This window comes from Lampetra fluviatilis, chromosome 44 (genome assembly GCF_964198595.1).
Source record: "Lampetra fluviatilis chromosome 44, kcLamFluv1.1, whole genome shotgun sequence".
NCBI classification, from domain to species: Eukaryota; Metazoa; Chordata; class Hyperoartia; order Petromyzontiformes; family Petromyzontidae; genus Lampetra; species Lampetra fluviatilis.
Genome location: NC_136318.1, coordinates 3,782,840 through 3,799,006, shown reverse-complemented (window position 1 = coordinate 3,799,006; position 16,167 = coordinate 3,782,840). Strand labels below are relative to the sequence as shown.

Sequence of the window (16,167 nt, the reverse complement as noted above, 5' to 3'; positions counted from 1 at the left end):
TGGTGGTTGTGGTGGTGGTTGTGGTGGTGGTGGTTGTTGGTGGTGGTTGGTGGTCGTGTGCGGTGGTGGTGGTTGGTGGTGGTGGTTGTTGGTGGTTGTTGGTGGTGGTTGTTGGTGGTGGTGGTTGTTGGTGGTGGTGGTTGTTGGTGGTGGTGGTTGTTGTTGGTGGTGGTTGTTGGTGGTGGTGGTTGTTGGTGGTGGTGGTTGTTGGTGGTTGTTGGTGGTGGTTGTTGGTGGTGGTGGTTGTTGGTGGTGGTGGTTGTTGGTGGTGGTTGTTGTTGGTGGTTGTTGTTGGTGGTGGTTGTTGGTGGTGGTGGTTGTTGGTGGTGGTGGTTGTTGGTGGTGGTTAGTGGCGGTGGTGGAACGAGCGCCACCTCGAGTCCACATCTCGCATCGCCGCCGCTCTCACGGCGACGGCGGGAGAGAAGCAGCAGCAGGAGGAGGGTGGTGGTGGACGTGGTGGTGGTGGGAGACGGAGCGCCGTTGTCAACCACGGAGTCAACACGCGCTGACAGGAGAAGGAGGAGGCCGGGAGACCCCTGCCCCAAGACGCAAGGCGACTTCAAGGGGCCACAGAAGCGGACGACGAGGAGGAGGAGGGAGGAGAGAGACGCAGCAACGGGGGCCACATCTTGACAGCTCAACATACACAAGTCCGCGCGATCGTTCTCGTCGACAGAAAGCCCTACTGTGTGGACCCCCTTTGGGACCCTTTAAAGGATCACCAAGGGGTCACCAAGGGGGTCACCAAGGGGGTCACATCGAAGGCGACGCCTCGACCCGGGGCCATGCGGCCCTCACTCAGGGCAGCAGGAGGAGGCCCCTGAGCGCCGCCCTCCCCCGCGAGGTAAGGGGGGGGGGGGGGGCCCACGGGGGGGGGGGGGCCCACGGGGGGGGGGGGGGGCACCCCGAGCTACTGGGGGGCGGGGTGGGGGTCTCGGGGTGGGGGCGTCGTGGGGGGCCCTGACCCCCCCCCCCCCCGCTGTGTGAGAGGGGAGGGAGGGGAGGCCGAGGCATGGAGTCGGAGCCCGCGGCTAGGGCGTGGGCGGTCTGGGGGGGACAGGGGGTCGAGTTTGGTTGTGGTGTTGTTGTTGTGTTGTTGTGAGGGTGTAGTTGTGTTGTGATGTTGTGTTGTTGTTGTGAGGGGTGTAGTTGTGTTGTAGTTGTGGTAGTGTTGTAGTTGTGGTGTTGTAGTTGTGTTGTTGTGAGGGGTGTAGTTGTGTTGTAGTTGTGGTATTGTTGTAGTGTTGTAGTTGTGGTGTTGTAGTTGTGTTGTTGTAGTTGTGTTGTTGTGAGGGTGTAGTTGTGGTGTTGTAGTTTTGTTGTTGTTGTGGTGGTGTAGTTGTGTTGTGGTGAGGGGTGTAGTTGTTGTGAGGGTGTAGTGTTGTGTGAGGGTGTAGTTGTGGTATAGTTGTGGTGTTGTAGTTGTGTTGTTGTGTGAGGGGTGTAGTTGTGTTGTGGTTGTGTTGTTGTGAGGGGTGTAGTTGTGTTATGTGAGGGTGTAGTTGTGTAGTTGTGGTGTAGTTGTGGTGTTGTATTTGTGTTGTGTGAGGGGTGTAGTTTTGTTGTGGTTGTGTTGTTGTGAGGGGTGTAGTTGTGTTGTGTGAGGGTGTAGTTGTGGTGTTGTAGTGTGAGGGTGTAGTTGTGGTGTTGTAGTGTGAGGGTGTAGTTGTGGTGTTGTTGTGTGAGGGGTGTAGTTGTGGTGTTGTGAGGGGTGTAGTTGTGTTGTGAGGGTGTAGTTTGTTGTTGTGAGGGGTGTAGTGTTGTTGTAGTTGTGTTGTTGTGAGGGTGTAGTTGTGGTGTTGTAGTTTTGTTGTTGTGGTGGTGTAGTTGTGTTGTGAGGGGTGTAGTTGTTGTGAGGGTGTAGTGTTGTGTGAGGGTGTAGTTGTGGTATAGTTGTGGTGTTGTAGTTGTGTTGTTGTGTGAGGGGTGTAGTTGTGTTGTGGTTGTGTTGTTGTGAGGGGTGTAGTTGTGTTATGTCAGGGTGTAGTTGTGTAGTTGTGGTGTAGTTGTGGTGTTGTATTTGTGTTGTGTGAGGGGTGTAGTTTTGTTGTGGTTGTGTTGTTGTGAGGGGTGTAGTTGTGTTGTGTGAGGGTGTAGTTGTGGTGTTGTAGTGTGAGGGTGTAGTTGTGGTGTTGTAGTGTGAGGGTGTAGTTGTGGTGTTGTTGTGTGAGGGGTGTAGTTGTGGTGTTGTGAGGGGTGTAGTTGTAGTTGTGTTGTGAGGGTGTAGTTGTAGTGTAGTTGTGGTGTTGTAGTTATGTTGTTGTGTGAGGGGTGTAGTTGTGGTGTTGTGAGGGGTGTAGTTGTGGTGTTGTGAGGGGTGTAGTTGTAGTTGTGTTGTGAGGGTGTAGTTGTGTAGTTTGTTGTTGTGAGGGGTGTAGTGTTGTTGTAGTTGTGTTGTTGTGAGGGTGTAGTTGTGGTGTTGTAGTTTTGTTGTTGTGGTGGTGTAGTTGTGTTGTGGTGAGGGGTGTAGTTGTTGTGAGGGTGTAGTGTTGTGTGAGGGTGTAGTTGTGGTATAGTTGTGGTGTTGTAGTTGTGTTGTTGTGTGAGGGGTGTAGTTGTGTTGTTGTGGTTGTGTTGTTGTGAGGGGTGTAGTTGTGTAGTTGTGGTGTTGTATTTGTGTTGTGTGAAGGGTGTAGTTTTGTTGTGGTTGTGTTGTGAGGGGTGTAGTTGTGGTGTTGTAGTGTGAGGGTGTAGTTGTGGTGTTGTTGTGTGAGGGGTGTAGTTGTGTCGTTGTGAGGGTGTAGTTGTGTTGTTGTAAGGGTGTAGTTGTGGTGTTGTAGTTATGTTGTGTGAGGGGTGTAGTTGTGGTGTTGTGAGGGATGTAGTTGTGTTGTTGTTGTGGTGTTGTGAGGGTGTAGTTGGGTTGTTGTGAGGGGTGTAGTTTTGTTGTTGTTGTGGTGTTGTGAGGGTGTAGTTGGGTTGTTGTGAGGGGTGTAGTTGTGTTTGCGTTAGAGGTACAATTGTGTTGGGGTTAGGGGTGTAATTGGGTTATGGGTATATTTGTGATAAGGACAGGGTTATAGTTGTGTTAGTGGTGTAGTTGTGTTAGTGGTGTAGTTAGTTGTGTTGTGGGGGGTGTAGTTGTGTTGTTGTGAGGGGTGTAGTTGTGTTGTTGTTGGGGGTATATTTGTTTGTTGTGACAGGGTTAGGGGGTTAGGGGTCTGTAGGTAGAGCTATGGTTATAGGGTCGGACTTATCCCATATCCATAACGCTAACCTGTAGCTCGAATTCTAACCTAGCCCTACTGTACATATAAGGCTGTGGTTAAGTCAACGTTAGGACTACAGCGTTAGTGTTAGGGGTATGGTGGGGCTGGGGTTAGAGATATAGGGCTAGTATCAGCGAATTGGGGTTAATGTTTGTGCTTGTAGGGCCAGCTTTGTAGGCTGGGTAAGGTTCGGGCCATATAGTCCAGGCTATAGGGTAAGAGTTATGGGGTCGGGCCTGTATGCTGTGACTCGAACCTATAGTGTACCAGGCTAACCCTACCCTGGTGAACACGGTAGTCGCAGGCTCCGGCCCTGTGCTATTGGTTAGACAATCGCCAACTCGGTTTCACAAAACTTTATTTCGTAACAAACAAAAAATGTTGCACGCAACGACAGTTCGGGTTAAATTAGTGCATAGTTGTTTGGGTCTATCGGCTGTGTATAGGCCTATGGGGTTAAGGTTATTGAGACTGTGTACAGTATTAGCGTGGTCATTTCCCTAACGTACCGTGTGGTCGGCTGAGGGGTACGGCAAGGTGAGAGCATTAGAGTTAAGGGCTAGGTTATAGGGTTAGAGCTTTGGGTATGGCAGGGCTGGGTTATAGGGTTAGAGCTTTGGGTATGGCAGGGCTGGGTGTATAGGTTATGGGTATGACAGGGCTGGGTATATAGGTTATGGGTATGACAGGGCTAGGTATATAGGTTATGTGTATGGCAGGGCTGGGTGTATAGGTTATGGGTATGGCAGGGCTGGGTGTATAGGTTATGTGTATGGCAGGGCTAGGTATATAGGTTATGTGTATGGCAGGGCTAGGTATATCGGTTATGTGTGTGGCAGGGCTGGGTATATAGGTTATGGGTGTGGCAGGGCTGGGTATATAGGTTATGGGTATGGCAGGGCTGGGTATATAGGTTATGTGTATGGCAGGGCTGGGTATATAGGTTATGGGTATGGCAGGGCTGGGTGTATAGGTTATGTGTATGGCAGGGCTAGGTATATAGGTTATGTGTATGGCAGGGCTGGGTATATAGGTTATGGGTATGGCAGGGCTAGATATATAGGTTATGGGTATGGCAGGGCTAGGTGTATAGGTTATGTGTATGGCAGGGCTAGGTATATAGGTTATGGGTATGGCAGGGCTAGATATATAGGTTATGGGTATGGCAGGGCTAGGTGTATAGGTTATGTGTATGGCAGGGCTAGGTATATAGGTTATGGGTATGGCAGGGCTAGGTATATAGGTTATGGGTATGGCAGGGCTAGGTGTATAGGTTATGGGTATGGCTGGGCTAGGTGTATAGGTTATGGGTATGGCAGGGCTAGGCTATAGGGTTCGTGTGTGCGTGCTCTTTGGCTGCCAGTCTGAGGGTTAAGGTCCCTGATAAGGGGTTCTTATTTGGGTCCCTGTGTGTTTATGTGTTTGCGTTTTTACGTAGCTGTGTGTTGGTGTACTTATGTATCTATATATATATAAAATCGCAAATCTGTCTGTCTGTGTGTGTGTCTGTCTGTCTGTGTGTTGCCGGACCATACGCAGTTTCATTGGACGACCGGCGCGGAACACGGTGGTTGCTCCTGGCAACGGGTAGCGACGCATTCGCTGCGGGGTGGACGCCATTTTTAATTCCCGTTAAAAATATGCGCACGCATTAATACGCGATTCTGAGGTAAATTCATCAAAGTTTCACGTCCTCTTCACTCCCCCCCCCCACCCCAATGTGTGCAATTACTATTATAGGGTCGGTAGATAATACAATTATAGCGATTAGACAGTATTATTGTAGCGCGGGGGGGGGGGGGGTAACGGCCCCAGTACCCAGCCTCAGCCGGGTGGGCAATCTAGGCGAGGCCGGAGGCTCTGCACGGTACTAGGCCTCGACACCCCACCCGTGTCAAGCGACGACTTTGTGGTATAAACTCGATATACCCAGCGTTGCCCGGGGGGAAAATACATTTAAAATCTTCTGAAAACTTTCAAACATTACATACCAATGAAAAAACAACTGTGTAATTACTTTTAAACCCGACGCGCCAAGAATCGATTCTTTAAATGTTGACTGTACAAATAGTCATTAAGCTGGGTGAGCGTACTGGCAGTCTATAATGTAGACTGTATCCTGGTTATTAAGCTGGGTGGGTGTACTGGCAGTCTATAATGTAGACTGTAGCCTGGTTATTAAGTAAAGTGAGTCAATTTGTAACACGTAGGCTTTCGCGACCATTATTCATAAACAACGTTATTGGGTTTAGATCGCCTTATTTATTAATGTGTTGTAACCCTCCACCACCCGACACGGCCAATCAGTAAAAAAGTGTCACGTTGATAAAAGACTAATAGTTCACTGCTTTAGCCCACCGGTGTGTTGAAGCGTGAAACCACAACAATTACCATTTCAGAGTACGACGTTTCGCTGATGCTGGATGCAATTACCAGCGAAACGTCGTACCCAAAAATTGTCTGTCCGTCTGTGTACGCTCGCTTGCGAGGGATTTGCCGGGAGGCACGTCCCGTGCCCCGCGATGGGAATAGGCATGTCAGTTTTTTTATCCGTCACCTTTAAAGTGGTTTAATGATCGATTTAGTGTTATTCAACTTTATTTATTTATTTCTTCTGTGTATATATGTAAGGTTATTAAGAAATATATTTTTCACCCGGGCAACGCCGGGTACTTCTGCTAGTGTTTTTATATTTGTGCCTGTGTTTTGTGTCCTTGTGTATGTGCGTGTGTACAGTACTTTAGTTTGTGTTTACATGTTGATGTCCTTGTGTTTGTGTCCTTGGGTGTTCGTGTCTTTGTGGCTATTTGTGTGTTAACGTGTTTGTGTATCCAGTGCTGTGTGTATTTATGTTATTATTTGTGCCCCTATGCTTGTGTCTGTTTCCCTGTGTTTTGTGTTCCTGTGTTTGTGTCTCTGTTTGGGGAGCTGTGCTTTTGTGTCACTTTGTTTGTGCCCCACCATGCCTAGCCACACACAGACCCTGTGTGTTCACGATGTGTACGCTTTTATGTGTGCTTTGATGTATTTGTACTCTGGTGGAAGTATGCACTATAATGAGATGTGTACGCTCGCCATCCACACGGCGGTCACAAACAGTGGCATCTCGTACTCTTAGGTTTTTCGGTAAAGTCACGTAGGTAAAAAATAAATAATAAAAATATAATTGAAATAATAATAGAAATAAAATAATAAATCACTTTTCATTTCTATTATTATTGCAATTATATTTTTATTATTTATTTTTTTACCTACGTGAATTTACCGAAAAATTAAAATAAAAAATAACTTTTTTTATTTCTATTATTATTGCAATTATATTTTTATTTTTTTACCTACGTGACTTTACCGAAAAACCTAAGAGTATGAATCCTTGCAGTCACGAAAGCTTCAAATCTAGTGGCATCTCAACCTCCGCCAGGTCACCTCAGCCTAAACCCACTTGCATCCACAAATACATTCGGCATTACGAAAACACCAGCGTGCGTTTGACATCCACCAGCAGCACAGTGGGAGATCGAGCGGCCGGATGTGCGCGTGTAGTTTTCGACACACACCGCTCTGACGGATGTTTCGCTGACCTTAATACCTTAATAGATGCTCGCTTACGGATTACCGTCTGCAGGGCGTTGTGCGTTGGGTACCGTTTGCATACCGCCTACTCAATTAAGAGATTCTGTGAACCTGAACGGGGTTGCTATGGTGATTCTTTACTTAATGGTTGCTGCGGTGGTGGTGCTGCTACTTGGTTTGGTTGCTAAGGTGATGCTACTTGGCTATTTTTCCCCACGGTGACACTGTTCGGCATGGTTGCTTTAGCGTAACTCGTTGGCGTCGTTCCTACTGAGATACTGCTTGGCGTTGTTGCCATGACGACGCTCCTTGGTTCGGTTGCTATGGTGTTGCTATTTAGCTTGGTTGCTATGGCAATGCTTCTCGGAGCGGTTGCCGTGACAACGGAGAGGGAGGGAGTGTGTGACGTTTCAAGACGTCATCGTTTCAGCCGACCCTGAACACCACACATTGTCACATCACGTTGTCCCGCATCATCATACTTCACAACAATCTAACATCACATATTTATCATAACACATGTTTGTGTACCTGTGTATTTACACTTGGCTAACATACCCTGTGTGCCCACGATGTGTACTCTGCGAGGTTGACTCAGCCTTAATTGAGTGCCTGATGCTTTGTGTAAACAACACTGGGAAACAAGGTGGCTAGGCATGGTGTTGGCCACCGACTCCCTCGTGTGCTGTGCCGGACTTCATAGGTACCCACAAACAGCACTTGCCCCAAGAATCTGTTAAAGGCTATATGGGGGGTCTTTGTATATTTGTTGGGAGCGGTGGTGTAGTGGTTGGCCCTCTGCACTTTAAACCTGGCGACCCGAGTTCGATTCATACCCATGGCCACCATCAGTGACGGTGAATATCTGATCCGGTCCTTGGCCTCTCCAAGGTCAACTCAGCCTTGTATGAGCGCCGGGCGCGGTGTGTAAATATCAGCCTTGGCGAGGCAAAGGCGGCTGAGCGCGTAACTGACCACGCCACCCCGTCGTGTGACGGTTCCTGCCTTCAAAGACGCTCGCTCGCACCCCTTGCCCCTACATTTTAAGTGAGCTTCAAGCGGGATCTTTTATCTTTGTGTTCTTGTGCGAGCAGTGAGACCCCCACTGCCGTGGGGGGCGAGGGGCCCCGCATCCAGAGGGAGATGACCGTGGGGGCGGTGCCCTGAGCAAGGGAACGGTGGTGCCCCGGTTGACGCCGATGGGAGCACCACCAGGGCTGCCCGGATCGCGTGACTCCGCTCTCAGCGCCGGCCCTGTGCAGGTGAGCTTTGATCGGTTCACCGCTGGACGAAAGCCTCTCCAATCTGTTGCTATGTCTCACCCGAGCACCTGTACACTGAGCTGATTTCATCGCTCCATCTCCACGGTGGCCCTAATCTTATACGTGTTCCATTCCTTGGCTGGCACTGTGGTCGTTTGTTTGCGTGTGTCTGTGGTTAATCCGGTGTACGTACGTGTTTGGGCAGGCATGTGTGCGTAGTTAATTGTTGCGTGTGGGGAGTGGTAGCTCAGTGGTAAGCGCACTGCTCTACGAACCCGGAGACTAAGTATGGCTCGTATCCAAAACCAGTGACGATTATCTGAACCAGTCCCAAGGCCTCCCATAGGTGGTTCATTCTTCAATGAGAACCTGGTGGATAAACATCAGCACTGGGAATAAATTAACCCGTAAAAAAAAGTTTTTCACTATAAATCTTTTATATGCGTGGCGGCTAGAGTCATCTCGTCCTCTGGCTTGAGATGGCTGCCACCTATGGGTCAGATGATTGCCTGCCACCATTAAGCAATTGGCAATTAAATATTTTTAAAAAATTCCTAAAAAGTGTAAAGTTATGGAAAAAAATATTTCACGAAAATAAATTGTCACGCACAACGAGTTTATGTGCAAAATGTCAGCTCGATTGGATCACGGGAAGTGGGTTAAAAAACGACCGAAAGATTTGCACGGTCATAAGCGCGCAAGCAAGCAAGTGAACTTAATATAAAAGATTTAATAAATAGGGAATCAAAATGCGGCCAGCACTTGCCCCAACAGAGTGTGTGTGTCTGCATAGGGATGGATTCGACCATCACACTGTGGCAGTTCCTGCTGCAGCTGCTGCTGGACGTGCGGAACCAGAACCTCATCGCGTGGACCTCGTCGGACGGGGAGTTCAAGCTGCTGCAGGCCGAGGAGGTGGCGCGCCTGTGGGGGCTGCGCAAGAACAAGACCAACATGAACTACGACAAGCTGAGCAGGGCGCTGAGATACTACTACGAGAAGGTGGGGGGGGGGACACGGGGACATGTCACAGGGACAGGGAGATACAACATCAGAGAACGAGACCGATGTGACGAGTAGATACTTGTACGAGACGGTAGGGAGACACGGGTACACTGGTGGGACATGAAGAACACACAGATAGAGTAACGTAATTTATGAGCCCGTGAAATTCAATTTGTTGAGACAATTACTGTCCAACAACCAGAGGGTCCAAGGCTATCGCTAGCAGGGCACGTGGTGGCACACCAGCACAATGGGTGAACTGGGCGTGTCAGTGTGGTGTGTGGCAATTTAAGCCTGGTGAATTTAGAGAGCTGTGCGTGCCGCGTTCACTGAGTCGAGCGCCGTGTGTCGTGTCGCGTAGAACATCATCAAGAAGGTGAACGGTCAGAAGTTTGTCTACAAGTTCGTCTCGTTCCCCGAATCGGTGAACCTGGATACGGCGTCGCTCACGTCTGCCGACGCCGAGCGTGTCACGACCCTCCTACTGGAGGGCGCCAGCAAGACGGGGCCTTCGGGGCCCTCCACCGTCTCTTCCAGCACCGCCGCCACAGCGGCCGGGCCCGCTCAGCCGCCCGCCGTCGTCATGGGCAACGGCGCGGTGACGGTGGCCGGGGTGGCGGCGTCCGCCGGCGTCACCGACTGGGGGGGCGTGGTGGACGGAGGGGCACGGAGATCCGGCGGGAAGGTGGGTGGGGGTGCCGTCGCGTCCGCCGGCGGTGGCGGTGGTGGCGGTGGTGGCGGTGGCACCTCCGGCTCGGACTACAAGACGTCGGGGCTGTACTCCACGTTCACCATCTACTCGCTGCAGGCGGCGCCCAGCGGCGTGCAAACCGGTGCCGCCCAGCAGCCCGCCGCGCCGACGCCAATGTCGCTGCCGGTGCAGCAACCGGCCAAGACGGTGGCGCACGGGGTAGCGCAGTCCTCGGTGGTGCAGGAAGGCACCGAGCGGACCGAAGGGGAAGCGCCCCTGCCGCACGGAGCCTCCGTGCCAGCTACGGTGCACTTGGGCGCTCACGAGGTGCAAGGCGAAAAGAGGGTAAGGGCACGTTCATTTGCTGTAGTGGTTGTGATGTGGTCCTCTGTGATGGTGTATGAATGTGGGTTCGCGTTGCTGTGTGTTGTTAGGATAATGATTATGTAATGGGGTAGAGGTTGTGATGTTTGTTGGTGGTGATGAGGAGGTGATTACGTAAAGATGTGTTATCAATGCGCGGAGGAGATAGTATCGACGTGGATCTGATTGTTATGCATCATCGCAACCTCTCGTTGTGTTTTTTCGCCTGTTGTTGACTGCGTTCAGAACCCCAAGGAGGAGGAGGAGGTGGATGCGGTTGACGTGGAGATTGTGGTGATGCGGCCTGAGTCGTCACCGGGTACCCCCGAAGAGGAGGTGGGGCCGTCGCTGCCCATGGTGGTCGTGAAGGAGGCACCCTCCCAATTCTCAACGGGCGCCCAGCTGACTCTGGTATCCGCGGCGAGCACACCCATCACTACGGCGACACTGCAGTCATCCGGCATCTCACAGGTGAGGGGTCGCCATGGCAAAGCTTGCTAAGTGCGGATACCACCTCGCCACCCCCCCCCCGCCACCACAATTACAAGCGTATAATAATAACGACAACACAACAACTCAACACGTAGGTTTTCCCAGCCAATATTCTATATTTTGGCGTAAAATCCCTTCACTACCCAACACAGCCAAACAAATCACGTTGTCGCGAGGTGTGCAAGCGTTTAACTACACGCCGATTATGAGCGTTTTAGCTCACGCACCGCGGGCGAGAGAGAAATCCTCACGGCCAGATCTCGAAATTAGATTCGACTTTTTGCATGAAACTGTGTTGAGCATCTTCCAGAAAATCCATAAAGTTATGGATTTAAATTTTCGATTTAAAGCTTTCGTGACTGCAGGGATTCATCTTCTTGGTTCTTTCGGTAAAGTCACGTAGAATGGCAATAATAAAATAATAAAAATAAAACATAATTCTTTTTATTTTTTTATTATTTCCATTCTACGTGACTTTATGGATTTTAGTCTCAATATTTTTTTACTCTGATTTCTATTCGCTTCATTGCATCGTAACTGCTGTTGTTATTTTAGCGATCCAGGCCACTCTTGCAAATGAGACTCATACTGGTCTCTTGGGTGAGTTTATTGACAACAGACAGTTTATTTGATTTGTTAGCCAGTTTCTCCGGCTATTTTAGATGGGAGATCTGAGCGGTTTCATGAGAACAGCAGCAACAATCAAATCAAAGATAAAAAACATCAACGTTTGCCAAGAACAAGTACGGGGAGTCCTCCAGCGATATTGCACAACCAACAAACTACGGTCGTAAACGAAACGCACGCAAATCAAAAGAACAGTGCAAAATACAGGATGAAAGCAAGAGGTGCCAGAAACAGTTAGGTAAAGGTGCAAGCAAGTATGGCGCCTACTTTAAACAGGATCAACTTTAACACTCGGACATGGGTTGACTTAGATTTGATGGGTCGTTAATTGCATTGGCGCCTGGTTAAACGGGATCAACTTGAACACTCGGACATGGGTTGACTTAGATTTGATGGGTCGTTAATTGCATTGGCGCCTGGTTAAACGGGATCAACTTGAACACTCGGACATGGGTTGACTTAGATTTGATGGGTCGTTAATTGCATTGGCGCCTGGTTAAACGGGATCAACTTGAACATTCGGACATGGGTTGACTTAGATTTGATGGGTCGTTAATTGCATTGGTAACCTAAGGCACTCACCCCCCCCCCCCCACCGGTAACCGTCGCCATGTCGTCGCTGTCGCACCGCAGATGGCGATGAGCCCATCGTCCCCAGAGGGGGGCGAGGCCCCCCGCGTGAAGAGACCCAAACCCCCCCAGCCCCCCCTGCTCATCATCTCCGAGTCGGATTCGTTGAGTTCTGGGGGGGTGCTCACCAGCACAGGGTGCCGCACCCTCGACATGATCCCCAGCCCCCTGATGCCGTTCACTACCGGGGCATCGCTGCTGGGGCAGGTCAGAGGGCAGCGCTGCGCCATCACACTCACCACACTGACCACCACCACACTGACCACACCACCACATTACCACACTGACCGTACTCACGACCACCTCACCACCATCACCACACTCACCAACATACTGACTACAACCACCACACTCACCACCACACTGACCGTACTCACGACCACCTCACCACCATCACCACACTCACCAACATGCTGACTACAACCACCATACTCACCACCACACTGACCACACTCACGACCGCCTCACCACCATCACCACACTCACCAACATACTGACTACAACCACCACACTCACCACCACACTGGCCACACTCACTACCACCTCACCGCCATCACCACACTCACCACCACACTCACCACCACCCTCACCGCACTTAACACTACCCTCAACACACTGAACACCACACTCACCACGCACACCATGCTCACCACACCAGACCCACCGCTGACGTTTGAAAGCTGAAACCTGAAGTTTGGATCATTGTGGTTAGTGGTGCTAGTGCCAGCGACAATAATATTGTGGTGGCGACTGATGATAGTGGTCGATGACTGACTGTTGATATGGTGGCGATGTCATGGTGATGGTGATGGTGATGATAACAGCGGTGATGATGTTAATGTGATGGTGACAATGGCAGCAGTCACGGCAGAGGTCGCAAACGGGTTTTGATTCCTTACCCGTACCCGGCCGCACCAGGGTCGCAAATGGGTACCCGTACCCGTACCCGGCCGGGTACGGGTACCCGTACGCTACCCGTACCCTACCCGAAATGAGTGACAAACGGTTACTCACCGGTGACTCACGGCCTACCCGTACCCGTACCCGGCCGCACCAGGGTCGCAAACGGGTACCCGTACCCGGCCGGGTACAGGTAGCCGGGTATCGGGTAGGGTACGGGTATCGGGTACCCGGTTGCGACCTCTGGGTCACGGTGGTGATGTTCCTGTGTGTGCGATCCTCAGCCTCTGTATCTGACGCCGTCGCCGCTGATCCCATCGGGCAGCATCCACTTCTGGAGCACGCTGAGCCCCCTGGCCCTGCAGAGCCCCGCTCGCACGCAGGCTGGCAACTCCTCCTTCCAGGTGAGCGTTCACTCACCATTGAGCTCACCACGCAAGCCACCAGCCGTCAATCACTCCTTCGCCACACGCCACTCGTTGGACACTACGCACGCACGCACGCGGTGCATCGCACACAACACAGCTCGCACACGGGCAAGGAAATCCCTCTAGGTGAGCGTTCAATCACCACTCAGCTCACCATCTACACACTATAATACGCTACACGCACACTCACCACTGTCTCACCTCTGCCTCACCACCCCCCCCCACCGCCGTCGTGTGAAGTTCCCGTCTGCAGGATCCATGGCGACCATCCCCCTGGCGACGCTGGATGGCCTCTCTACCCCCGTGGTGCTCTCTCCTGGGCCGCAGAAAAACTAACTTCGTCGCATCTCACCGTCATCATCATCATCACTACCACCACATCATCACCAACACCATAATGACCGTACTCACTTATCTTCACCTCTTCACCTCTTCCTGCTCGGCCAACTTTTTGGAGATGTCGAAATGTGGTTTGGGGATATCATGAACCCTCATCATTGTTCTCACCGACATCATCGTCTTCATCATCGTCTTCATCATCGTCAGTGTCTTGTGCCACCAACTCCCCCTCCTCCTCACGGCTCCGTCTGTCGCCCATAGAGGGCGGACGTCAGTCATGGACTTGCCGCTGACAATCCAGTTCTGGGTTTGAGCCGGAACCCAGGCTCTTCTGAGAATCCGGTTATGGGTTTGAGCTGGAATCCAGGCTCCTCAGAGAATCTGGTTCTGGCTTTGAGCTGGAACCCAGGCTCTTCTGAGAATCCGGTTATGGGTTTGAGCTGGAATCCAGGCTCCTCAGAGAATCTGGTTCTGGGTTTGAGCTGGAACCCATACATATTTTCCACTGCGCCACCAAGCCATGCCAAGACAGCCCGGCTTGGCTCAGAAGGCGCCGGGTTGTTTTTCCACTGCGGGAGCCGAGCCGCTGACGTCTTGTGGCTGCGCACGCTCCACGATCCCAGGCCTTGGCACTGCTTGGCTCCGAGCCAGACGTCTTCTGGTGAGGCCTGCGTAGCACAAGGTGCCCCGTGCTGGCTCGGATGTGTCAGTGGAAAAGGGGTAATTAGGTTCCTCTTTGGCAATTCAGTTCTAGGCTTAATCCGGAACCCTGGCTTCCTTTGACTGTGGTCGCACCTCTCCTGTCAACTCAAGGAAGCTTCGTGTTGAGAAGATGTGGAGACGAAAAGTGAAGAAGGGAGCCGCTTTGTGACTCTACTGTGGACAGCAAGCAGAGTCTTTCAAGGAGGAGTTAATCAAATCCATGTGCCAACGACAACGCATGTGCCGCCTCAAACATTGAGACCCAGTCCAGAAGAACGGGGGACGTCTGGTGCGGAGATGGAGTAACATTGTTGGGGCCCACTGTAGAGTGACACTGCTGTGTGTCTGCAGTGCTACTGCGGTGGTGTGTGTGTGTCTGAAGTGACACTGTGATGTGTGTGTGTGTGTCTGGGGTGACGCTGGTGTGAGTCTCCAGTTAGACTGGGACTCTGCGAGGAGTGACACTGGTGTCGAGTATTCAGGGTCGTTGGGCCCAACGTGTGACGTGTCACTGGGGACCCATTGTAAAGCGACGGCAGTCACCAAACTACAGAGGTAACCCTTGGAAGAGAGGGCCATCAGGTTAGAGGGCAAGGGAGGTCATGGTGGGTGGGGGGGGTGGGGAGGTGGGTGACCACCTTGGGTTTGATTTGGAACCGGGTGCTGCGGTGGGAATCCGTGTAAAAGGGTAGAGAGGCACAGGCCGCCCATTTCCCTCCGCTGGTAACAAGTGCTGCCCCCCCCCCCAGGCGTGGAGTCGTCTTCGTGTGCTGGGAGGCGGGGTTAGGGGCGGGCACGGCTTGGGTTTCAGAATCTAAGAGCATGACTCCGTGTGCCTCAAATTGCCACCATCACCACCGTCTCCACCACCACCGCCTCCTCCACCACCGCCTTCACTGTGAGGGAGATTGTCAGGGGCAGGGCAGTGAGTGTGTGCCTCATTCCAGCGTGCTTGGTGTTTTAGCAGTTGTGTGTGTATGTGCGTGCCGGTTCCAGAACGTGTGTTGTTCCAGAGAGTGTGTGTTGTTCCAGAGAGTGTGTGTTGTTCCAGAGAGTGTGTGTTGTTCCAGAGAGTGCGTGGTGTTTCTGTTCCAGAGAGTGTGTTGTTCCAGAGAGTGTGTTATTCCAGAGAGTGTGTTACAGAGAGTGTGTGTTGTTCCAGAGAGTGTGTGTTGTTCCAGAGAGTGTGTGTTCCAGAGAGTGTGTGGTGTTTCAGTTCCAGAGAGTGTGTTATTCCAGAGAGTGTGTTACAGAGAGTGTGTGTTGTTCCAGAGAGTGTGTTGTTCCAGAGAGTGTGTTGTTCCAGAAAGTGTGTGTTCCACTTCCAGAGAGTGTGTGTTGTTCCAGAGAGTGTGTCTTGTTCCAGTTCCAGAGAGTGTGTCTTGTTCCAGAGTGTTGTATGTGCCGATTCCAGAGAGTGTGTGTTCCATCTCCGTAGAATGCGTGTCGCGCGAGATGTTCCAGTGTGCGTCTTTTTACGGAACGTGTACATTATTCTCTTAATGCGCGCGTTGTTCCAGAGTATGCGTCGTTCCCCTCTGCGGTCAGATAGAATGCCCATGTACTACGCATTGTGAGGATTTTTTAAGTGCGCGCGTGCGTGCGTGTTCACTCGACGCGTGCGTTTCTGTCCCAGTGCCCGTGTCCTGGTGTGTGTTGCGTGTGTGATGCGCGCGTGTTGTCCCCCAGTGCCTGTGTGTTGCAGAGTGTGCGTGTGCGCGCGTAGTCACAGCGTGCCGCACGCGCGCCGTGCATCCGAAGTCGATACGGCTCGGACGTCACTGCTGTTTGTACCGGCCGCTGTGACCCGGCGTTCTCTGCCGCCCGTCAGTTGGTGCTGTGTCCTTGACCCTTGACTTCTGCCTTATTACTCTGACCCCCCCCCTCCCTCCCCCGTGCCCTGAACCCGCCCCTATCCGATCGCAATGACCTGTGACCCTTGC

At 51.7% G+C, this 16,167-nt stretch overlaps 1 protein-coding gene across 2 annotated transcripts; it reads left to right on the top strand.

The window, feature by feature from the left end:
* Positions 1 to 430: 430 nt before the first annotated feature.
* LOC144947260 (ETS domain-containing protein Elk-1-like) lies at positions 431 to 14,820 on the top strand. Of its 2 annotated transcripts, XM_078876482.1 has the most exons (9): positions 431 to 847; positions 4,752 to 4,881; positions 7,880 to 8,047; positions 8,841 to 9,049; positions 9,414 to 10,088; positions 10,353 to 10,577; positions 11,859 to 12,062; positions 13,040 to 13,159; positions 13,424 to 14,820. In XM_078876482.1, the coding sequence occupies exons 4-9, from the start codon at positions 8,843 to 8,845 to the stop codon at positions 13,517 to 13,519; spliced, it is 1,527 nt and encodes a 508-aa protein (XP_078732608.1). In that variant the 5' UTR covers positions 431 to 847; positions 4,752 to 4,881; positions 7,880 to 8,047; positions 8,841 to 8,842; the 3' UTR covers positions 13,520 to 14,820. The 2 variants fall into 2 exon arrangements, with proteins under 2 accessions (XP_078732608.1, XP_078732609.1); XM_078876483.1 differs by lacking the exon at positions 4,752 to 4,881.
* The last annotated feature ends 1,347 nt before the right edge of the window (positions 14,821 to 16,167 follow it).

Bases quoted from the DNA above. Each gene is read 5' to 3' on its own strand.
- LOC144947260 (XM_078876483.1), top strand. From the start codon at position 8,843: ATGGATTCGACCATCACACTGTGGCAGTTCCTGCTGCAGCTGCTGCTG. The intron at 10,578-11,858 runs GTGAGGGGTCGC...GTCGCACCGCAG, and splicing joins AGTCATCCGGCATCTCACAG to ATGGCGATGAGCCCATCGTC. The intron at 13,160-13,423 runs GTGAGCGTTCAC...CGTCGTGTGAAG, and splicing joins CTGGCAACTCCTCCTTCCAG to TTCCCGTCTGCAGGATCCAT.